At 41.2% G+C, this 23,522-nt stretch overlaps 4 protein-coding genes across 5 annotated transcripts; 3 read left to right on the forward strand and 1 right to left on the reverse strand.

Moving 5' to 3' along the window:
- The first annotated feature begins 4,196 nt into the window (after nucleotides 1-4,196).
- Nucleotides 4,197-5,457, forward strand: LOC137780105 (DNA damage-inducible transcript 4 protein-like). The gene is made up of 2 exons (XM_068568446.1): nucleotides 4,197-4,449; nucleotides 4,659-5,457. The coding sequence occupies exons 1-2, from the start codon at nucleotides 4,287-4,289 to the stop codon at nucleotides 5,162-5,164; spliced, it is 669 nt and encodes a 222-aa protein (XP_068424547.1). The 5' UTR covers nucleotides 4,197-4,286; the 3' UTR covers nucleotides 5,165-5,457.
- Nucleotides 5,458-5,936: 479 nt separating this feature from the next.
- Nucleotides 5,937-10,649, reverse strand: dnajb12a (DnaJ heat shock protein family (Hsp40) member B12a). The gene is made up of 9 exons (XM_068568412.1): nucleotides 10,490-10,649; nucleotides 9,981-10,158; nucleotides 9,126-9,271; nucleotides 8,854-9,024; nucleotides 8,413-8,492; nucleotides 8,186-8,295; nucleotides 7,923-8,095; nucleotides 7,493-7,635; nucleotides 5,937-6,512 (listed from the first exon to the last, which is right to left on the reverse strand). The coding sequence occupies exons 1-8, from the start codon at nucleotides 10,620-10,622 to the stop codon at nucleotides 7,514-7,516; spliced, it is 1,113 nt and encodes a 370-aa protein (XP_068424513.1). The 5' UTR covers nucleotides 10,623-10,649; the 3' UTR covers nucleotides 5,937-6,512; nucleotides 7,493-7,513.
- A 42-nt stretch (nucleotides 10,650-10,691) lies between these two features.
- Nucleotides 10,692-13,406, forward strand: trmt2b (tRNA methyltransferase 2 homolog B). Its single transcript, XM_068568411.1, has 2 exons — nucleotides 10,692-11,749; nucleotides 12,695-13,406. Exons 1-2 carry the CDS (start codon nucleotides 10,880-10,882, stop codon nucleotides 13,319-13,321), a joined length of 1,497 nt encoding a protein of 498 aa, XP_068424512.1. The 5' UTR covers nucleotides 10,692-10,879; the 3' UTR covers nucleotides 13,322-13,406.
- Nucleotides 13,407-14,873: 1,467 nt separating this feature from the next.
- On the forward strand, nucleotides 14,874-21,985 carry scdb (stearoyl-CoA desaturase b). Of its 2 annotated transcripts, none has more exons than XM_068567853.1 (6): nucleotides 14,874-15,051; nucleotides 16,119-16,394; nucleotides 17,215-17,345; nucleotides 17,950-18,155; nucleotides 19,712-19,944; nucleotides 21,661-21,985. In XM_068567853.1, the coding sequence occupies exons 2-6, from the start codon at nucleotides 16,160-16,162 to the stop codon at nucleotides 21,858-21,860; spliced, it is 1,005 nt and encodes a 334-aa protein (XP_068423954.1). In that variant the 5' UTR covers nucleotides 14,874-15,051; nucleotides 16,119-16,159; the 3' UTR covers nucleotides 21,861-21,985. The 2 variants fall into 2 exon arrangements, with proteins under 2 accessions (XP_068423954.1, XP_068423955.1); XM_068567854.1 differs by lacking the exon at nucleotides 14,874-15,051 and adding an exon at nucleotides 15,762-16,006.
- Nucleotides 21,986-23,522: the final 1,537 nt, after the last annotated feature.

The raw sequence follows: 23,522 nt of genomic DNA on the forward strand, positions 1-23,522 counted from the left end.
GCAAATGTCGGGCTCATAATTTTCAGCAGTAGACTCTTATCTGCTGCTCCGACGCTACAAAGAGAAATTAAGTCATATTACTGCATACTTCGATATCAATATTATATAGCAATATTTGCACAGTCTATGGATTGCCATATTTTGGGTGATGTAAAAAGGCTAATATTTTAGTTCAATATATTTTGCTTGGGAATAGGTTGACAACGCTACGATATTAATCAAGGCTACAACATTAGCCGTGATTAGTTGATGTATTGGCATCACAAACATTTGTTAAATTTAAAGTTTCACACATGGTGTTGTTATGATTGTCTGTTTTACGTGGTTTGTCCACTTGGTGGCGCAGTACAGCAAATAAAGCATCGTGATGCTTCGGCCCATGTGCGAACCAATTGCATGGAAAGCCTCAAAGCTTCATCTTGGCATCACTAGAAACATAGATACAAATCAAAAGCTAAACGGTGACAGCGACACACCAGATGTCCTCCCACAGCCGACACAAGACACAGGCAGAGGGCCTTTTAAAGGCCAGGCCCAGGTGTGGCTCATCCTGGCAATCAGCACCTGTAACACATAATGAAACCAGTGACACATAGGGCATGGGAAGAGGGTTGCCACAGCCTTGACTGATTTCATTCAGTCGTCTGTCCAGCCTGATAAAAAATTTGAGAGAGAGCTAAGTGCTTTTCCTCTCAAATGTGATAGTAATGTGAATAATAAGAATACTGTCAGAATTAAATCCACGTGTATATATTTTAATTAGGAAAACCAAGAAATTTCTAACACTTTTTGAATATTGCTAGCAAGATATTTCAGTCAGAAATTGTAATTTCCAAATAGCGGTCATCACGCTTCTTTTAGGTCAACTGAATGCACTTTTTATTAGGAAATACTATAGTTTCAAATAATAATGTGCTAAAGAGGCAACCCATTGTAAAAAATAAACGTCACACATGTATTTTTACAAACTGGTCTAACTTATCCTTTAATTAACTTTGTGTTTATTATAATATTTCAGGATGGCCCCACACCATATTTCAGACATCTACCTACGTGAGGTAGGGGTCTTGGAGCAGCGCAGTCTGGTGGCGTGGGAGTTCGACTCTCCTGGGGCGAGACCAGTCACAACTAAAAACAATGTTTTGGCCACTGTTTCAACTCCGATTACGGAGTACAGATGCAGTCCACACTGTTTCTCTTGACATGAGGTGAACTCAGAAGCCGTTGTGGGGACACGAGGGGTCATGGACGTCAAGGGCGAACCAGGCAACCTGCTCCTGGAGGACGGAGAGGATAGAGATTGAGAAATATTGTACAGTTTTGTTAAGTGTGATTTCAGATAGTTTAAATTATTTAGAGTAATTTTTTTGTTATACTGTTTCAATTGTATTGAAATGTTTATGACTTGTTCTATTTTATTAAAACATTTAAAGTACAACTCAAGCTTTGTATTGTCTGGATTGTTTCATGTAAACGTACTTTATAATTTGAAATGCTGTGACTTATTTTCTGTAAATGTTTATTATAGATGTATGCGTCTTGAGTCAAGCCGGTTCTGCAGAGCATGTTGGAGAACGAAACGGAGGGCTGGAGATCTGCAGGGTCCGGGCCCACAGCAGAGTGCCAGCTAATCGGCTGTCCTGTCATCGGCCTGGGTGTGGAGCATTCAATATGCTTTCGGGGAACCTGCTCTTCTTTAACACACTATGGAAGCCTCTAAAGCCCTACAAAATACATTCAAGCGACACATTAATATAATAATAAATACATACATGTAATTTTAGTCAGATCTATTGTGCTTTAGATGGGAAGTGATATTATAAGCCTGTTAATTTACACATTCAGCATGTTATTGCCAGTTGTAATGGTAATAACCAACAATATGTTTTATTTAATAAAATAATTATTTGAAAAGATAAAAAATATCTGAAAATATAGAGTAATAGTTGTAAGATATGTCAACATTTAAAAGTTGAAATGGTATCTTTAGCTGAAAGTGTGCAGAACGTGTAAGCTTTTAAATTTTTCTCCATAAATGCCAACAATCGTCTGCACAATGTGTTACAGGTACTTCAGTGATGTCCCTGCAGAATATGGTAAATATCCAATAATGTTCTACCTGCATTTGTGGTGAGAGGGAAGATTTGGTAAATAATCCACATTGGTAACCCACATTAAATGGTGTTGGACAGGCAATTTATACTTGAAGCAAGAGGCCAATTTCACAATGCAAGGCAGTTTACTTTCACAGTTTATTTTGTAGGTTTCTTTTGTAGTGTATGGGTTCTGTAAAAAAACTAAAAGTAATAGAAAAGATCAGTGCAAAAGAGAATCAGTTAAGGTGCAATGCAGTGTGGTGAATTATGATGAAGACAGTATAAACCGTAAGGACAGTATAAACAGATATGGACAGTATACACAGAAACATACATTTTAAACAGTTATATACATTTTGCATGCCTCTAAACCGGAAGTGCCGCCACGTGCCACCGGATATTCCTCTATGAGCTGCCGGTGCCACGATTTGAGCTCGCTCTTACTGCGTTTTGGATACACTGAGTCCCTCTCTCCTCTCCTCTCTCTCCTTCTGGATGAATTAATGCCTCTTCATCGCACATTACTAACTCTACTTCTTCCTGTGAGCCTCTGTGATTCCTCTCAAGTTTCATGGTCGTGGCTGTGTCTGGAGGCGGTCCTGTCTTTTGCCATGACGGCCCAGCTGATGCCCCTCCTCTCTACTTCCTTCTGCTGACAAGGATCGTGGTTATCTGGATTGTTGTCCATGCCTCCTACTTCTTATATGAATAATTTCTGTCACATTCATTGAATGTGTTGTAACTCTGGTACGTTATTCATTCTGGACAGATGACATCTATTGCTTCTGTCCATCTGGGGAGAGGGATCCACCTCTGTTGCTCTCCTGAAGCTTTCTTCCCTTTTTCCCTGTGAAAGAGTTTCTTCTATTGTTTGGGAGAGTTTTTCCTGATCCGATGTGAGGTCCTGGGTCAGGGATGTCGTAGGTGTACAGATTGTAAAGCCCAACGAGACAAATTTTAATGTTTGATTTTGGGCTATACAAAATAACTGCATTGAATTGAATACAGATGCATGTCAAAGAGCATGTGTTCAGGCACATTCACTCAAAACAATAGGTGCACTCAGGCACAACACGTTACATGCATTCACACACACACACACACACACACACACACACACACACACACACACACACACACACACACACACACACAGACAGACAGACAGACAGACAGACAGACAGACAGACAGACAGACAGCGTGTGTGCGTGCGTGTAGCTCTGCGTGTATTAAGTCAGGAGTCAGAGGAGTTTCTGACTGCCTACTCTGTTTCTCTAAGAATGGCCGATTTTTGGAAATCATAGAAAATATTCTCCCAAATAAAATGAACTGAAGCACACATTTAACAAAAGTATTGATTCTATGTTCAATAAGCCGACGACAACATTTTGAACGAAAATATAGATCTCGATCCTTTGTTATACCCTTCTCAGAAATAAATACTTCGGACTTTGTTTTTTTAAGCAGGAGACGTCAGAAAAGTTTCAACAAATATTCCAAGAGTCCACTGAGGCCCGACCTTCATGGTCTGCAACTAGAAAGGGCTGTATTAATTATTGTATTGAGTATTTGCATCGGGACCGTAAAGACGGCATTTGAGACTCATAAAGCGACTCCAATGCATTGATTTCAAAATAAAATAAGGTCAGCGCTCTCATTACGATTAGTAGCACAAAACACGAGACATACGTGCGCTACGTGTCAGTTTAAGCTGCCGTGGGCAGAAGTGAATCTTTCCACAGCTATTTCATCATATCTTTTGTCCCAAAACAGAGTGTGTCATACTAGTAATTCATGGCATTTTTTGACGAATGGCGCTGATTGGTCCGTCGATTTGGACGTTTAAATTTACCTTTGAGTCAAAACTATCGTAGAAAAACAAAGTTGTAAATACAAGTTTGGTTGGGGGTCTGACGTCTGGAGGGTCAGGTGGCGCTGGCCTTTGCCTCATCAAAGGGACCAAAAATGTTACTAGGGAGGACAGAGAGCTGAATACGTGAGCTGAGAGCTCATTGGTTAATAAATAAAGAGGGCGAGGCATCTGGCTGGTATATAACTCTTTGTTCCATTGTTGCAGTGTGTTTTCCAGCTGATGTGCTTCATGAGGGGAGACCAACAGTTGGAGATACCATAGCAATTGTTCTTTTTAGTTTTTTTTTTAGAATAGGATCCCTTCTTTGTTTGTAAATATGTCTTTTTCTTGCAATCACTCCCCGGATGGCAGCTTTCCTCCTTCTCCAGCGGAGGACAGGGGTTCAAAGCGCCTGTCCTGGGGCAGTCTGCTGCAGAGGCTGACGGAGCTGAAGGGTCAGACGATCACAGCTGACCATCAGTGGAGCAGAAGTGAAACTGGTGAGCGTTGCAGGCTTTTGTGTGGAGGCTCCATTGTGTGCATTTCAATTGTAACAATATGTAATTTTGTTTATTTTAGTTGACTTGCACAATAGTTAAAGGAAGTAGCATGAAGTGACAAAGAAGAAAAGTGTTAAGGGGGCAGAGGCCTCCTTTTACTGAGTCCTGCACTACCAGACAAGACTTTAACCTGTATTTTTTGGTTTTAGGCTCTGTGGCAGACATTTCCCTGTCAGAATTGGACAGCAGTTTCTTCTGTTATCCCCTGGAGGAAGCCCTGTCTGCTGAGGTTGTAGCAAAAATAACACAAAGTCTCAACAACGCCGCAAAAATCTTGGGCTGCTCCAAACTCATCTTACCTGACTATCTACTACACAATATCAGCCAAAAACTGCTGCACCTGGCCGTTAGCGAGCCTTGCGGTCTCAGGGGAGCTCTTATAGACCTTTGTGTGGACAGAGGGGACCAGGACTCCCTATCGACTGTAGACCAAATAGCAGTAGATGCCACCCTGGTCTCAACCTTCCATGTGACCCTGGTGCTGAGGCTTGAGTCCAGCGGACTGTGGCCAAAGGTTCAGAAGCTCTTCAAGGGTAGCAACTCACCAGAGACATCTGCAAGGCACAAAGACACCCTGAGGTTTAGTACTAGCTTTAGGGCTGTCAAGAGGAAACTGTATTGTTCAGGGGAACTGCTGATTGAGGAGTGCTGCTGAGCAAGCGCTCATTTCCTTGGTTAGCTGAACATGAATTTTCACGTAGGCCTACTGTGGAAGGAGGATGGTGGGTTAAGTATTGTCTTAAGACAATATCTTATACATTTTATATCAAGCTTTTGCTGGAACCAAAGTATGACTCATGGCAGCTGCACACCTGTGAAAGATTCATGTTCGAACATGTGTCAGTTACTTTCCTATGAAAGTAAAGTCACACTCTTAAAGAAACAACTTATGTATTTGAAAGTCAAATATGACCTGTAACATGTGTTTTGTATTTTCAACTGAAAGAACCTGAACAAATAAAAACATTTTTAATTAATTATGTGTGTATATATGTGTAACCAACAGTGTCACATTAAGGATGGCAAAATCTGTCTGTTGGTTCACCCCTTTGGACCAGACTGAAATATGTCAACAAAAATGATATAGACTGCAATTAAAAATATTCATGGTTCCTAAAAGATGAATCCTAAAGAACTTCGGCGATTAACATATCATGTAGTGTCATTGTTAGGTCAAATATGAGGTTAAAGTAAAACATCAACAATTATTGGTCAAAATGCCATTATATCTGTTTGATGTGAACAGTCAGCGAGCATGTTTGAATGTCAACTTTACATTTAGCTTAAAGCACTGCTGTCCCTAAGTACAGCCTCACTGGACCGCCAGCATGGCTGTTGACTCTTAGTCTTGTTTAAAAGAGAAAATATGCACTCGTTAATTATAGGACCAATTTAATTCAAAGAAACCTTTATACAATTTTAGCATGTTAATTTAATAAATATGGTTTACTTTTATTTGTGCAACAATTTTCAATACTTATGATCCAACAGGCTACAAGCAAATCCACAAAATAACAGTATAAATGATATTAACTGCAATAAACCCGGCATTGTTAAAAGTAAAATGAATATTTACATTGGTTAAGAACTATAAAAATTACACACTTTCCTTGTGAGTGGCTCAGACGTTTGTCTATGAGAAGGCCATGAGGTTTCTCAAAATGGTTAAGGAAAACAAAAAAGACGGGGACAGAGAAAGCTAATCTTAGCAGCTTTGTTTACCATTCAAATAGACAATTATGCTCTTACTTTCCACCGTGACACCCAGCGGACTCTCACCATACTGAAGACACTAGAGTAAGAAAATGTCAGCAGTCAACTCAAAGTTTCGCACAGTTCTACAGGAAGTCAATCTACACCAAGTTGCAGAGAGGTTCCCTGATGAGGTCTGCTGCCCACTGCACGTAAGGCATTTTTGATTCTCTTGGTTTGCTGCAGAAATATACTCCAATTTCAGAGGGCTCCGACCGATTTCTTCTAATTAGATTCAAGTACCGACGAACCTGCAAAAAAGAAAAAAGATCACTGCTGATAGATAGCGATGCAGCGGTCCCTCTAGGATGAACTCTGATTAGATTTCTTTCCATGCAAACACAACAAACATCTTCACAGAACAGTTATTATCACTTGTGCAATGCTCAGTATCAGTGAAAATGCTGCAAGAAGAAATTGAGCACGCTGACATTTTTGCCCATTTAAGGCAATTTCAAGTCTTACACAGCTGTGCACTATTTCTTCAAATCACACAATATGTAAAAAAAAAAGAAAAAAAAAAAGACATATTTCTCACCTTGTAGGCAGTAATAGGTCTTTGTTTATTTCAGTATTAAACCAACTTACAGAGACTCAACCTTTGCTCAAGCCAGCTAATCCATCAAAGTGACTATTAAGTTGCCTTTATTGATGGCTTTTTTATTTGTCAAAGTTATGCGACCACATGGTAATGCTGCTGTGAGCAGAACCCATTTTTGGTGCTGGTGCATTAAAGTGCTTATGGGAAACGCTGACATCTGAGACAACATAGCTGATTCTTAAATATCAGGTGTCAGTGGCGGCTTGCTTGCGACTGCATTACCACATGTCAACAAGTAAATTAACCAAAATTAAATTGATTAAATGCTTGCTGTGATGATTGCATATTGGAGGCAAGTAGTTAAAATTTAAAATAATTGCGACAATAGCCGTGAAGTTTGGAGTCAATACAAAAACATTTGGTATTCTTTGGAAAACTGTCAACTGTAATGAAGAGTGTGTAAATAGTAGCATAATAACATGCAAAATACTGGAGTTTGGCAGTTCATGTACTGCATTTATGAGTTCACATAAGTCCTTCTAAGGATGTGTGGTAACATCCTTAATCCCATGATACTTGCATTGGATAGCTGCTTTCGGCTCATCTAAATATACAGCACCCTTCCTTAACTATAAATAAATACAGTGGCCATTTTACTGTAATGTCACTGTAATGGTTGTGGTAACTTACCCATATGTGCGTAAGTGGTTTCTAGCCATCCAATAAAACCTGAATCTCAGATAGTCTGGAACAGCTGGGAGTCCCCATTCTCTGTGCCCTTTGGTACAACTCAGAATCCCCAAAGTAACGAGCACGATACAGCAAGCCTTCCTCTGAAAGTACAACAAGAGAACATGTCAGTACACTAGTTCGCAGGCTACATCCACAATCAACTTAAATAAAATACACATGTTAAGTTAATCCTTTGTAATTCACTCAAACCATGTGATTTAATTTCATCAATAAACTAAGAACACACCAAACTTAAAATCAAGGTGGCATACTGTACATTAAGTTATACTAGTTAATTCACAATCAACTGATTCATTGTGAAAATAACTACCAGATTAATCAATAATTACAATAACTGTCGGGTAATACAGCCCTACTACAAACTTACTCTGTTGCTTCTCCTTCCAACAGTTGTTTCTAAGGTTGGAGATGTAGTCTTCTTCTACACTTCTCTCAACATTCTTCAGATTATTCCCCGAATATTCGTCATTGAAGCGATCTCCGACATAGAAAAGCACCTTCAGGTTTGATGTATGCCTTTTGTGAATATGTCCAGCTGACCTGATGTACAGACAAGACAAAAGAACAGAGGGAGACAGATGAGACATTTTACACAGCCTCTGAAACCTCTCAGTGCTGTTAAACACTTACGGGCGGTAGCTAAGGCTGTAGGGAGGCTGGGTGACCATCATCTGGCTAAGAGCAGAAACAATGATGAGGATTAAGATGGGCATCAGCTGGACAAACAGAGCCAGACCTCCCTGTTCAGAGACAAAACAAAATAAAAAATTTCATGAGTTTCCTTGCAGAGCATAAAGTAGAGCTGTTCAGCTAGTAGCAAAAGCAAGTGTTATTACAGTATGATAAACAGGACTTACCTCTCTCTGCTGTTCTCGTCTTTCTGGCCTATTATGGTGTGCAAAGTGCATTCTTCCATTTCTGTAAACGTGTACGTTACCTGAAAAAAAGTTAAGAAAAGTAGCATATTTATGATGAGAATCTAGCAAAATAAAGTTGTGCTTAGCCTGGCTTCGCACTGGAATCTGCCAGAGGGTTTTTGCTTTGGCAAAAAAACCACCAAAAAGAGATTTACATGGCTGCACAGCCAGTTAGACAGCTCTATCTCATTGACTCCAGCCAGATATTGATGTTTAACATGAGAAGAGTCAACAGCACACAACACACAAAACCACTATCATAATCAACACTCAGGTTATGCAGAACATAGTAATGAAGCAAAGAAGACTCTTGGGCCTCTATAGCACTGAACAAACATACAACATCCTGACTAAGCCTGCATTAATCCACCTTCTACTTACTCGATGGGAAGCCTCCACCAAAGAACATGTTGAAGAGGTCCTCAGGTGAGATGTCAGCTTCAAAATCGCGATGTTGCCTCTGCCTGCTTGGGTGTGACTTTTCCTCTCCATACTGGTCATACTGCTTTCGTTTCTCAGTGTTACTCAGTACAGCATAGGCATTACCGATAGCTGAAAGACACACACAAAAAAGCCACAATATATTTTGCATTTAGTAAGCTTACATTTATATGTCCTCCGTAGAACAGCACTGGAGTTGACTTTAAATGTACCTTTAAAAGCCTCCGTGGCTCCAGGTGCATGATTTTTATCTGGGTGAAATTTTAGAGCCAGCTTCCTGTAAGCTTTTTTAAGATCCTCCTCAGAGGCCGTCTTTTCAACAGCAAGAATTTGGTAATAATCTTTACAGCTCTTAATCCTGCAGTAAAAAAACAACGACAAAAACAACCAGAGACAGTTAGCAGATTGAGAGGAAATAAACGGGAATCACAACATATACAAATATCTCCTGGGATAATAATGTGACATCAAATATCTCATTACAGTAACAGCATCAACATAAACAAACCCCTTTCATTGTAGAAACAAACAAAATGTAGACTTTATTCAATTGGTAAATTCGTAAAGAGTATTTCTGAGAATATGGATCGCTCTCTAAAACAACTAAAGTCTCACAATGAATGGTCAGCACACAAAAAGAAAAACTCACTTCTGTGCACTCCATTTTGCCAGTTTGGAATATTCTCATATCACTGTTGATACTAAAATGCTTGTTTTTGAATCTATTAAAAACATTCAATTCAACTTTAGAAAAAATATTACATTAGTTTGTTGTTAACATATTATTGTAATGCAGACTACAATGTTGTATTTTCCAGCAGAGTAAGATGTAAATAATTGCTACAAACTACTCGGTAATTACACAGTCAGTAATTTCTGTATATCTTTCCCAAAACCACCTTCCCTACACCGAAAAAAAAGATAGAATATGCTTGACTATATACCGCACCAAAATGTTACAATATTGATTGATATGGTACCGACTAAAACATGTAGCGGTATCTTCATTGTGTTTGTTGCACCGCGGTATTAATGGGCCAAATGAACAGATTCACACGTGCACTGACTTTCTGACAGCCTCCAGCTGATCTGCGGTGAAAGGTTTCCCCGAGTCCGTGGCCCCCTGTGCAGACACGTTGGGCTCTTGTCCGTGGCCGCGGTGTCTCATGCCGGGTTCGTCTCCGTTCACAGGACCGCCATTCTCATCAGGAGGCTTCCTGTTTTGCGCTAACAACTCCAATAAGTCTGTGGAGAAGTTGAATCATATTATTCAACGATGAAATCCTCCTCTCACGGTCAGATAATATATTAGCTTAGTGAGCTAACGGTTAGCACTGTGACGTCAGCGTTGTACACGCGAACTGTGAATAAGCACCAATTTAAGACGTCAAGTAACCAAATACGTTGCAGAAAATGCGGGTAGGGGGGGCCTGAAAACTACAAATACCAGTGTCGGCTTGGAGCAGCTGGTGTAACGTTAAGATGGTTATGCTAACGTTAGCTGATATGGTCTTTACAGCGATGGCCCACCAAACGACATGAAATCTCCCCCGAAACAGGTGTTTGTTCGACGTACTTTTCGCCTGTTCTGTCGGAAACAGGCGCTGCGCTTTCTCCAGAAACTTCCTGGCTTTGTCCGGCTGGTTGTTGTTGACTGCAATTCGGGCTATTTTAATGCACCGCTCCGCTTCGTCCTTGTTTGAGTCCATCGCGACACAGCGGAAATGTTTACTTGCCCCGGGACGCACGGAGATGACGTATCGAAGCGATGTCGCTCTCAAATAGGACGTAACGACTGAGAGCACCCGCCAGCATGTCCTTCGTACACCCGACAGAAAGTAGTGTTTTATACTCTGATACGTAAAGTCGGTGGTGTTCATTGTATATATGTATAGCTGCTCTTATTTTCTTTTGGCTGACACTTTCAGAACCATCCGCCATTACAGCGACTTTTTTGAATGTGGACATGGCTTTAGCAGCTTCGCACAGCAGGTCAGTTATATTTGTCAAACGTAATATTCTGTGTGACGTTACAGTGAGGCGAACACGTCTGTTGTTTTCAACTAATGACACTGTCTCAGATGGGCAAAGATTACCATCATCGAAGAAACAAGGGAGAAAAAGTCAAAAGAAACCTCCCCGTGCAAGACATCTGTCCTGGGAGGAAAGGCTGGCTGATGTGGTCACTCCTCTGTGGAGGCTGAGTTATGATGAGCAATTGGAGTTCAAGCAAAAACACCAGGAAAGGATACTGTCTCAGCTCTCCATGCACCTTACAGGTGACTTACAATCACAATCATCACTTGTCAGAAGTAAACCTGGCTTCCCTGTCTTGTCTGTTCTGCCATCGCCAGTTAGGGATGGCTACCGCAACAAGTCCACGTTCTCCGTTAACAGAGGAGTGGATGGAAATCCAAAGACAGTTGGTTTTTATGTGTGCACGGGCAGGGAGAGAAACAGAGTCTGCGTCAACGGGGACCACCTGCTCAACATGCCGGAGAAGCACAAACTGTTGGCCAGGTGTTATCAGGAATTCATCCGCCTCTCTGCCCTGGAGCCTTGCCTGCTGTTCCGGGATGGGGGTCACTGGAGAGAGCTCACAGTGAGGACCAACACAGAGGGTCGCACCATGGCTATAGTGTACTTTCATCCACAGGCGCTCACCCGAGAGGAGGTGGCAGTCCACAAGGCCGACCTGGTGGACTACTTCACACTGGGGCCAGGATCGATCTGTCAGTTGGACTCTCTGCTTTTCCAGGAGAGCAACATGACTCGCTGCACTCACGAGGAATCCCCCTACCAGCTCCTGCATGGTCAGGCACACATATACGAGGAGGTAATACACACCTGGGCAATATTAATGTAAGGAACTTTGACATGGCATACCAAACTTTGCAACATACCAGCATTGTAACCTTTAAAATTGTGTTTGAAGTACAGTCAAATTGTTAGTATACATTTTATTTTTTTGTCTTAATTACAATTCAGGTGCTAAATATAGCTTTACCTTCTTACACAAGTTAATCTCACTGCAACTACATGTTGTTTTTTACATAGTGATTCATTCAATGTATCTTTAATTCATGGTTTTATTAAATGGCAAATTTGGGAGAACCCTTTTCTCAAAATCTGTCAATTATCAGCCATGAAGATAATTCGGTACTAGAGTACTCCAGTGATTAAACTTTATACTACCAGAACGTTTGGTGACTGGGGAGAGACAGATTTTAACAAAAAATGTCAAAATGGAAGCAGCACAGATGAGCAGTAGTGGAGGAAGTATTTGGATGTTTTAACAAAGTGAAATTAATGATTCTAAAGTGTAGAAATAATTCATTACAAGTCAAAGTCCTTACCTTTTGCAATTAAATAATAGTACAAAGGTATTAGCATTTAAATATACTTAATGTACCAATATTTAGAGAATGGCCCAGATAATCAACTATATTCCTGGATTATAAGTATGAATATAATGTACAACAGATAAAGGTTGGGTGTAATTATTTCACGTACGCTCAGTAGCCTTACCTGTAATAATATATCTTAATGTATTAGTAGATTAAAATTACCAATCTAAATTCAGAAAGTAACTAAAGGTTTAAAATACAGTATACCCTGAATTGTATTTATAAATATGGATCAATTTCCAGAAACACTGTACCCTACAGCATCTTTCATACATGATAATAGTTGTGATGAAAATAGACGAAGGAAAGTGGTACCACAAACTCTGTGTATGCCTATGTTTTTGTAAAAATTGTTTTTGTTTTGCCATTCATAGGTGCTGGGCTACAAATTCCGCATTTCTGCTGATGCCTTTTTCCAGGTGAACCAGACAGCTGCTGAGGTGCTGTATAGCACAGTGGGACACCTGTGCTTCCCAAACCCTGAGGCTGGTGGAGGAGGAACAAAAGTTGGTGGTACTCTCTTGGACGTGTGCTGTGGGACGGGAACCATCGGCATCACCATGTCGCCCAGAGTAGACCGAATTATTGGTATAGAGCTCATCGAACAGGCAGTGGAAGATGCTCGACACAACGCAGCTCTCAACCAAGTGCGTAACTGTGAGTTTATCTCCGGGAAGGCAGAGGTGGCGCTTCCTGGTGTTATTTCCCAGTTGAGCTCCGCAGGTGGAGGAGGTCATGTTGCAGCTGTGGTTAACCCTGCTCGAGCTGGGCTGCACTACAGAGTGGTCCGAGCTTTGAGAAACCAACCTACCATCCGCAGGCTGGTCTATGTTTCCTGTAAACCGGGTGGGGAGGCCATGAGGAACTTCAGGGAGCTTTGCTGTGCCCCTGACCCCCAGAAGAAACTCACAGGAGATGCGTTTTCTCCAACTCTGGCTGTGCCTGTGGACATGTTCCCACATACTCCTCACTGTGAAGTGGTGCTTCTTTTTGAAAGGTAGCAGATTTGTTTTGTTCATTGGAGGGCTTCAAGTTTTCAACAACTCAGGTTGCGTTTCGAAAAGCTAATTGGGCATAAAATAAAGATGTATGACAAATGACAATGGATTATTTTACACGCACGGTTTACCCACATGGTTGTAAATCTCCGTTCAAGGCTTTATTTTAGTGCTGCAACAAATGGTTCTTTTTAGTCTTTTGCAGTGTAACATATTATAAAATAGAGTGTAAGGTGTTGCTTGTTTTGCACAAACCAACAATCCTAAACTCATATATACTTTTACATTGATATAGAATGAGTTCACACATTTGAGAAGTTGGCGCCAACAAATGTGGCTACCATTCTTTTTTCGGCAGATTAACTAATCTGCACTTCCGCGTGAGCATATTCAGATTTTACTGTTCATGGAGACAATTTACACCTTTATTAATCTGGTTAGTTCATGAAATTTGGGGACTTCATTTAATACATTGTGCTTTACAGCATCAGGTGGAAGGTGACATTAGAGTTAGGTCAATGCATCTATTACACATTATAAGCTTTACAAAGTTAACATTTGTTGCTGGGCTATCACATTGCATTTCATTTTATTGTGTTAGATGTCCATATTACTGTGTGCACCTCCTGTCGTAGGTTTTAGTTCTTCTCTTCCTTGTTGTAGCTGTATTTGTGCAGCAGATGGTGCCATTACAACTTATTCGGAGTCATCCTTTTAGGAATCATCCCATTCGTTCTAGTTTACTAAAGGTCAATAACATCATGAGTACAATATAACCTTACAAAATCTTCCCAAAGAGGGTTACCACCGTTTATGTGGTTGATGTCATACATTGCAACAAGGCAGCCTTGCCTTTCAGATAGGGAGTTCTGTTATCTCTTGAGTTAAGTAATGGCAAGATAATGCTTGTGTTTGTGTAAGTACCTTTTGTATCACTCAGACAGGGTACTGGGGTATACATCTATGTGCTCACTATTCTCATATACTAATGTCTGCTTATGTTCTTTTTATACACTACACATTTCTGGTTTATTCACCAAAAGTACACGTTTGAGAAAAGTAACAATGTCTAATGCATATAATAATCCCATCTTTGCCACAAAGTTTTACAGACTTTTATATTTTTCAATAAGATCCTCTACTTTTTGAGAGTTCATATCAACATCTGAGGGAAATCTCTTCCAACAAAGTCTACAGGAAAACTATGTATCTCCCAAAAGTTGGGATATATTTGACCAGAGTTCACAATACTAGACTTTGAAATTGTTAAGTGAAGCTTGACAAACTCATTTGCACTACTTAGAGTGCCAGAGGGGGATATACAAGGCATAGTTATATAAATGTAAAAATTTCTTGATTGTAGCATTGCTGTATGACATAATGGTGTGAGTTGACCCAGGTACAACACATCGCACTGTATCATCAGATAAAAAGCCATATAGATCAAATGGTTGATTTGAAAAGCAAAAACATGTTTCAGACATTCTAATGGTTGGAAAAAGAACGGAGGGTGTGTAACGTAAGCAAACAGCCAATAGGGCATTCAGAGCCTGTGGCATCAAGTTCCTCGTCGACCAGTTGCTTTAAAACGACCTCAGCATCGCAGAGAGGACCTCAGTCACCGGGGATCATCGCTCCAGTCACTCGCCTTTTACTTCTTCCACCTCCCGGATCCCCTGCAGCTCGGCGGCCTTCCTCTACACCGACACGCGGCTGCCGACCACCAACATACGGTGAGTACACCCGACCGAAGCAGCCATTGTAAGGGGAAACAAACACGAAAGGACATTGCTGAAGAGGCGCCGAGTGGCGCATGCAAATTGAGCGGTATTTGAATAATGGTGTCGCAGCTGTTTTTTTTTTTGTGACCGGCAGATTTCCACTCGATAATTTACGACAATGCTGTCATAACTTTTATCTCCTCGTCACCGCAGCGGGACGGCTTTCGTGTATGAATGTTCATTTAACTTAAGAAAAAAAATGAAAAAAGGTATCATTAATGGACAAACTTTGTCCAGCACGCCCATCGTTTAGCTAACCTGCTAGCTGAGCAACCAGACACGTTCAACGTCTCGCCGGAAGCGAAGTGCCGAGGCTTTCACCTGTGGCATCTCCCAACGGCACGGGGGCACCCATAGGTGAATTAAGGGCGATAAAGGGTCCACCTTCCGGTTCAGTTACGGTGACACTACGTTGCAACTTTTCGTGGGAAGAAGTCGCCACCGACCGTCGGTCAGTGAAAGAGGAGTGGCACCCTGTTTTTCTCTGCACGCATTTTTTAAATCAATCAAAAAAAAAACACCGAGAATCGGCGCTGGGCACTGACAATAAAATGGGGCACGCAACCGGTGAAACGTGGGTTCAGTGTGTGAATAGTGAAACATGAGCCATCAGCCGTTTGGCTCGCCCGCACAGCAACGGCGTCGTCTTTTATAGTCGTGTCGGACTTTCATATCACGTGCATGGCACCAGTGGTAACGTTATATAGCGGTGGGAAGTGGTATGACGTGTGAGCGCGCGACATCCGCTATCTTGCCTTATTCCGTTTGGAAAGAGCTATGAACCAGTAAGAGCGGCAACGACCCACCAAACCCATCCGGACTGTGCCGCTGCACCCACAGCGCCACGCTTTCTGCCACTGTGCGACCCCCTCGGCGCTGCTGGAGACTCAACCGCACACTGCTCCGTGTACGCAGCCAGCCGCCGTACCGTCTTCTCTCTGCTTTATTTTTTGTCATCCCGCCTAGCGCATTTAACTGAGCAACGTATATATTTTTTTCTTCTTCTTCCTGCTGCGCAGTAACGCTTCAGACACCCCATTCAGCGGAGAGAAAAAAGAAAATGACTGAAACGGAAACCAGGACTCTTCACGATGGCAAGCAACAGATCCGAGGTGCCATGGCAGAAACATCGACGGTGGAGGATGTTTTTGACGACACCTATAAAGAACAAGAGGGTCCTAAACCGCCGACGATATTAGTCTGGAAAAATATCGTTCTGATGTCCCTCCTTCATTTGGCGGCTCTTTATGGACTGGTTCTCCTTCCCTCTGCCTCGTTTTCAACTCTTGCATGGAGTGAGTATTTACTGTAGTAGGGAACATTTTGTTGTGGGTTTTTTTTCACCCTGTGGTCCACAGTCTGAGAAAAGAATGTGCTGATGTTGTGTTATCATTGCTAACTACAATACATGCTGGCCGCCCGGTCAATGCCTATGGGAGTAATGGACAATGAGTCACTCTGGCCTTGTAATTTTTATTTTACAAATCCAAACGCATGTTAAACTCTCTCTGAGCGCTCAACCCTGTGGCTGATTTTAAAGTAGCTGGGCTTGTTTAGCATGGCCCAAATTAGAAGTATATGAATTTCCCTGATGAAAGACACACTGTAAGCTGAATAATTACAATGTCTGCCCCTATACATGTACTATTGATGTGCATGATTTGAATTCCTAAACAGTCTTAACTTTGTTTCCACTCTGGCACTGCATAATTTGCCCCTATCTTTGCAATGCGGAGCTGCATATTATTTCACCGGGGAAGACAAAGCACAATCACCATTCCCATAGACATCCCTTTGTGAGCTGTGTGGCACCACAACAGAATGCTCTTTGGCAGTCAGAAGCCCCCGGGTCTCAAATCCTGGGTCGTCTTGTCTGGGCTTCACATAGAAACACATTCAGTAGTTTTAGAACAACACAACTGAGGGCAGACCTGCGTGCTCCCACTGTCCTCATCTCCCCACATAGATGACTTTTCCCTGAACAAAGAGGCCAGAGTGTAATGGAAAGAACATGGTGTCCTAGTGACTCAACTCTCCTGGGTGTAAAATTAATCTCAGTGTAGTGGTGACAGTTTCCCCTAAGATATCTGTCCTTTCCACCTTTCTTTCTTCCAGCTGCAGTGTGCTACCTCATCAGTGCTCTCGGTGTGACTGCTGGTGCACACAGATTATGGAGTCACAGATCCTACAAGGCCTCTTTTCCTCTGAGAGTCTTCCTCGCTCTCGCCAACTCTATGGCCTTTCAGGTAAAACGGGACTAAATTTAATGCAAGACACGCCTTTTTTGAGTTCCACAAAGGAGAAGATTTGGCTGTTGCAGCAGCACATTATTTCCATGTGTATTCCTTGGCAGCTGCTGCTTAATCTTTAACTCTCCCTTAACTAAAAAAATGTGTTTTGCCTGTTTTCCCTTGACTGTTTTAGCTTCACTGTGCAGATGTGTGCGTGAGTTTCATACTAGTTTCACATTCATCTGCTGAAGGGGACATATTTCTTTTAATTTCACGCATAGATGTACAAACAGGCCATTATCTATCCAATAAACAACAAAAAGTGTGATGTTGATACTTTTCTATCAGGCAATTGGAAAGAAAAACCTTGACACTAAGTATATATACATATCATGAAACATGCTTGAAGTAGATCAAAAAGCTACTTTAATGCTTAATATTCATCACACCAGAAAAAATAAAGTAGCTATAGTATGAGGATTTCGTACAATTGTGCAATTTGAGTGCTGTGCATTCATGGTTTTGTTGCCACTGTTTTTGCTGACCGTAATCTGATTATCTGAAGCTCCAACGCATATCTAAGTGCGCCTCAAATAATCCTCGCTATCTTTGGGAACAGAATGATGTATACGAGTGGGCGAGGGACCACCGTGTCCACCACAAGTACTCCGAGACGGACGCAGACCCCCACAATGCCACGCGGGGGTTCTTCTTCGCCCACATTGGTTGGCTCATGGTTCGCAAACATCCCGACGTCATTGAAAAGGGCAGAAAACTGGAGCTGTCGGACCTGAAAGCCGATAAAGTGGTTATGTTTCAGCGACGGTGAGCAAACATTACCAAAACTTATTTTACTGCTGCTCTCCTTGTCAAGCGTCTGCAGTCAAAGTATTTTTCACTTGCGAAATACAATTGAGGGGAATTGATGACTGGACGTACTTTAACTCATCTGTCAAATGAGAGCCAGAGAGAGAAATGAATATAAAGTGCTTTTGATGTTTTCAGTTCAGTTTTTCTTACTCAGTGAGAAAAGTCCAGTCTGTGTTGGCTTGAACAAGTGCACTGAAGTCTGGTTGAATGAGGTGGAGATGTGAAGGACAGCTGACAGGTATCAACGGCAGCTTTGCTCATGTGCGACTAATGTTCAATCTGGACGCGGAGCCTGCGCGCGAGCCTGCCGGTATACTAACCGCCTGTGAGCACTTTGTGAGGCGACGCGGCCACACAGCTGCACGTTGAGAACAGAAACTACAACACGTGCTTTCGCGTCAGGCTCAAGTAGGCCAGTAGTCAACACTGCTGGTCGACGAGGCTACGTAAGCGTGCATGCACGTACATAAATCACCTTCAAAGTAAAAGCGTTGTATTGCATTTATGGCATGAATCTTTATTTATTTTTCACTTTTGATTGACCTCACACGTGCCGAACTAGGAGAGCCATAAGACAAAAAAGATCAGAACTAAAAGGAAGTAATTTTTTTTCTTAGACTTCCTGTGTATACTTTGAAGGCAGCCTAAAACTGTCCGATTTGACCAGTGCTGTGGCCGCGAGCGCTTTCCAACGAGCCTGTTAATTTGCACACCGGGAGCTGCGTTTTGTCAAAGTTTTTTTTAAAAAGAGAAAGAAGTTCATGGCATGCGATCTATCCGCCCTACCTTCACGATCGACCTATTAGAAGATTCAATAGTTAGAAATTTGAGAGAACTGAACGTTCGTCAGACACTATGCATCACCTGGGCCTTCACACCATTGTTCACCAAAGTAAGCTTTGTGAATATCGCACTACGTGCTGCAATAGCACGGAATATAGCACTAATGCAGACTAGCAGTATTTAGAGGCATCTCGTATTTCCCATCGGCCCAAGTTGTACAGGAAGTTGTAATCTGTGTTATATTGGTCATCATAACACTTGATCTCCTTGATGGACTGATAATGGAGTCACAGCTCGGCCCTTTGGTGTCGACTGTCAATTTATCTACTTTTCTGGACACAGTCCTATATTTTCACTTCTGCTCTCAAACAAAAGGGGTTGATTATTTTGACAGGTTAATAATTTCTCTTGACAGGTTAATAATTTCCCTGACAACGATGTGGGATTACATTTGTCTCCTTTTTATGGGACCCTTTACCCTGGCATGGGTACAGATTTATATGTTTTCAACAATCAAATTGTGTCAATTACTCCCACAAGATGCAATATTTATTTTACCTTCACTTAATTTGTGGAATTATATATAATTTATACGTTATCGCAATCTGCTTTGAGACACACACAATATTAAATGTCAGTTGAATAAAAAAAGGAAATTTACATAATTTTATTTATTTAAGTCTCTGAGTGAGATGGGATCTGAGAGACAGTTTGTTCTTTTATTTCAGGCACTACAAGCTCTCTGTGGTGATCCTCTGCTTTGGCGTGCCCATGCTTGTGCCCTGGTACTTTTGGGGTGAGTCCTTGTCCGTAGGATACTTCGTCCCTGGAATGCTAAGATACGCTGTGATGCTCAACGCCACCTGGCTGGTCAACAGCGCCGCACACATCTGGGGCAACAGGCCTTATGACAAGACCATTAACCCGAGGGAAAACAGACTGGTTGCTCTCAGCGCCATCGGTAAGAAAACGTCCTGTTCATTATGCATTTGTCAAACAGTAACACGTCACTGTATTGTGACTACACAAGTATTTAAACTTCATGAATACTTTATATGCCTGATGGATATTTGAATGCTCTTCACATCACTTGTTGAAAGCTTGTCTTGTCAAGTCAACCAGTGTGGGCTCAGGCATCTGTAGTGGAACTACTACAGTCTGATAATCCAGGGGTCGATGTTTATTTTGTGCCAGTTTAAGCTTTGAACTTCGGAGGTGTTTTTTTGCTTTTGATCTGTGTATTTAGACGTGTTTGTTTTAGATTTGGACACTGGTTTATTTCAGTATCATTGTTTTCCACAAGTCAAGACTTTATTTGTGGTGGCTGACACCATGGGGGTGTGTTGCTGCAAACAGCAAAGACCATTGTTTGCTGCAAAACGGCATCAAATGCACAAGCTAACGAATGGTTGCATAAGACTGCACAATTCTGGCCAACATTCCTTTGCTTTCAATTGTATATCCATGCAGTCTTTCCAGATTTATCATCGTCCGCCCCATGTTATTTGTGTTGCATTTTTTGTTTGTATTTTGTGAAACTACATTTTAAACTATGAGAGTAAATGGAGAAAATACCGGCATTGGAAACAATTGTCCATTTTAACCTTTTTTTTTAAAGTCACACTTACTGTGCTATATTAAGTAGTTTTTCCACGTGACTGTATTTTTCCTACGCACATTGAGCAGCTGTAGTAAAACAATCTTATTAAATAGAGTAGTAGAGATTGTTCCCCTTTGTCCTGGAAGCGTTTTCCTCTTTTGAAAATTTCTGTTAGTTACCCCAATGCTTATCCACACAAAAGTAGTCTCGTATAGATTCTCTACTACCAGGCCCAGGAGGTTTGGATGACTCATGTTTCCATTTTTCCCGATAAGTTATCCAGAGTTCACCTTGTAACTGTACCTGCAGTATTACCCATGTTACTCCATTGGTCACAAACTCTGGATCATGACCGAAAGAACGAGGTCTCGGATACAAGCGACCAAAATGAGTTTTTTCCTAGGGTAGCCGCGCTCAGTCTTAGACTTGGGGTAAGGAGTTCGGACCATCAGGAGGGAACTTGGAGTCGAGCCGCTAATCCTTTTGTGTCAAAAGGAGTCAGCTGAGATAGTACGGGCATCTGATCAGGATGCCTCCTGGACGCCTACCGTTAGAGGTTTTCCAGGCACGTCTTACTGGTAGGAGGCCCCGGGGAAGACCCAGGACACGCCTTAGGGTTCCCCAGAAATGAGCTGGTAAATGTTGCGGGCGAGAGGGAAGCCTGGGTTGGCCTGCTGGACCTCCTGCCACCCGACCTGAGCCCCGGATTAAGCGGATGATGTGGTTATGGATGTTATCTACTGAAATGCCCCATGCGATGTATAGGTGTCATATCTCTTAAGACCACGGGCACGCCCGCACCGTTAACCATAACAAACTTTAGTTGCCATGATGGCAAAGACTATCTAGAAAAATCTAATGGCCTGGTTTTTATTAATTTGTAAATCACATGTCAGTCAGCCTTTTTAAGATTGTCAATTTACCCGAAACAAGGTCCATAATTTACTTTTGTGCTCTCATCCTGTGATGTGTTTTAACGATTGAAAATTAACCACATAATTGTTGCTTGCATATCTTCATTTATGCGATTCAACTTGTTGACATTTATCAAAACACTTCTTTCATTTTGGTTTCTAGGGGAAGGCTTCCACAACTACCACCACACATTCCCGTTTGACTACGCCACGAGTGAGTTTGGCCTCAAGATGAATCTCACCACTGCCTTCATAGACACCATGTGCTTCCTGGGTTTGGCCAAGGACCCCAAGAGGGTGTCGAAGGAAGTTATCACTGCACGCAGGCAGCGGACGGGTGAAGTCAACTGCAAAAGTGGCTGAGTCACACTCGGCGCATGCTCTGAAACTGATACCTATGTGTCGAGACGGAACGTAGCAGCATTTCAGTGGTGGTAGGGGTGATTCCCATGCTTCTGAATATAAGATAAACCTCCTCCTAAGACTAATATTGGCTTTTGAAAATTGTAGACTTTCCATAAATGTGTTGGTCTCTTTTTTAAGTTTTGAAGTGTCCTCACCAACTATTATTCACAGCCAATAGTTGTCTACATGTGCAAGCACAGCTTTTCACCATAATATATAAAACTGGCACAAAGAGAATGAAATGCTAATTGGGATTAAAAGTCTCTCTTGGCAGCAGTAGGACAACCAGAAGAAGTCTGTGTGAGCAGTGTGTAAAAGCAGTGATTACAGAATAATTTACTGTATATCTTATTGTTAATGTGCTATTTATTAATTGTTTTTGGCACTTTGAAAGCTTTATTGAAACTCGTAACAAGAATGTTTCTCTACAGGCAATACTGAGGGCCTTTCGCTCTAACTTCTATGAGTACTGCTTTGTCTCATTCCATAAAGAGCGGAGTTTCATCTTTATTTTTGTCTGTTTATTATAAGCTACGGTTTTCTTTATGTTTTGGTAAGATTTTTAGTCTTACTGAATCATAAGCTGCTGTGTTCAAGGCCAACACCAAGACGTTCCACACTCAATTGAACTGCCCTTTATTTATCACACCCGAGTAACCCTGGGTGAATACAATACAGGTGTTATACTTTGGGATATTTTCAAACCCATTGAGTTTTTTTTTTTTTTTTTTTAACTTTCTGGTGTAATACATTGTATACCTCTGGTTGAGTAGCGAAGCCGCCTCAGACTGAAGCATAGAACCAGACTTCTCACTTCACCTGAAAAGAAAGATATAGATATATATATTTACATTTATTTTGTATTCATTTGAAATACACAAAGAGATAAGCTCTCCCTAAGACAAGGCTAATGAAAGATTTACCTTTTGTGCTGTGCGATTATATATTATTGAAACATGTCAGGACTCTCGACCAATTGCCTTATGTGGGTTGCACACCTGATGAGGAAAATTAAAAGTGCAAGTTATGGAAATAAATTAGGGCTTAAATTGAACCACAGTTGTTTTGTGTCTGTCTGTTTTTAAGGAACACTTCAAAAATTAAAATCCCTTATTTATAATACAAGAGGGACCATTCAACATATTATAAAAGGGTTACTGTGATTTAACATTTGTGTAACCAAACATTTTGCTCTAAAACAAGATCCAAACTTGTTATATCATCGACTATAATGGTGTGATATTTGCCACAATTCCTCTTCTGCAGAGCAACACTTTTTTTTTACAGTGTTAACTTGAAGTTTGAATGCCTTTAAAATGGCACTTTTTTTTCAAAGAATATTTTTGCCCAATGTATGTACCGTAAATAAACCAAATTTTCTACTTGTGACAAAATATGTTTTGCTGTTTTTGTTGAAATTCTGTAATATTCCTTATTCCTATACTGAATAAAAATATGATCATACCATTTCTGTTACATTCTTTATCAGTGGCTTGTGGATACTGCAAAAAATAACCACTACTGATAATAAACTAACTATACTAGAAGTATTTAAAAGCAACAAAGTGCGTTGCTATGTGTGTGAGAAAAACAATAAAACCAACGTCACTGTAAAAAAAA

Source organism: Clinocottus analis, unplaced genomic scaffold (assembly GCF_023055335.1).
Source record: "Clinocottus analis isolate CAN_PGR_092001 unplaced genomic scaffold, fCliAna1.0.p SCAF_8, whole genome shotgun sequence".
In the NCBI taxonomy this organism is placed as follows: domain Eukaryota; kingdom Metazoa; phylum Chordata; class Actinopteri; order Perciformes; family Cottidae; genus Clinocottus; species Clinocottus analis.

Coding starts and splice junctions, on each gene's coding strand:
- LOC137780105 (XM_068568446.1), top strand. CDS start 4,287: ATGTCTTTTTCTTGCAATCACTCCCCGGATGGCAGCTTTCCTCCTTCT. Junction 4,450..4,658: donor GTGGAGCAGAAGTGAAACTG/GTGAGCGTTGCA, acceptor TTTTGGTTTTAG/GCTCTGTGGCAGACATTTCC.
- dnajb12a (XM_068568412.1), bottom strand. CDS start 10,622: ATGGACTCAAACAAGGACGAAGCGGAGCGGTGCATTAAAATAGCCCGA. Junction 10,159..10,489: donor TCCGACAGAACAGGCGAAAA/GTACGTCGAACA, acceptor ACTTCTCCACAG/ACTTATTGGAGTTGTTAGCG. Junction 8,096..8,185: donor TACAGCCTTAGCTACCGCCC/GTAAGTGTTTAA, acceptor TCTGTACATCAG/GTCAGCTGGACATATTCACA.
- trmt2b (XM_068568411.1), top strand. CDS start 10,880: ATGGCTTTAGCAGCTTCGCACAGCAGGTCAGTTATATTTGTCAAACGT. Junction 11,750..12,694: donor AGGCACACATATACGAGGAG/GTAATACACACC, acceptor TGCCATTCATAG/GTGCTGGGCTACAAATTCCG.
- scdb (XM_068567853.1), top strand. CDS start 16,160: ATGACTGAAACGGAAACCAGGACTCTTCACGATGGCAAGCAACAGATC. Junction 16,395..17,214: donor GTTTTCAACTCTTGCATGGA/GTGAGTATTTAC, acceptor TCTTTCTTCCAG/CTGCAGTGTGCTACCTCATC. Junction 17,346..17,949: donor CCAACTCTATGGCCTTTCAG/GTAAAACGGGAC, acceptor CTTTGGGAACAG/AATGATGTATACGAGTGGGC.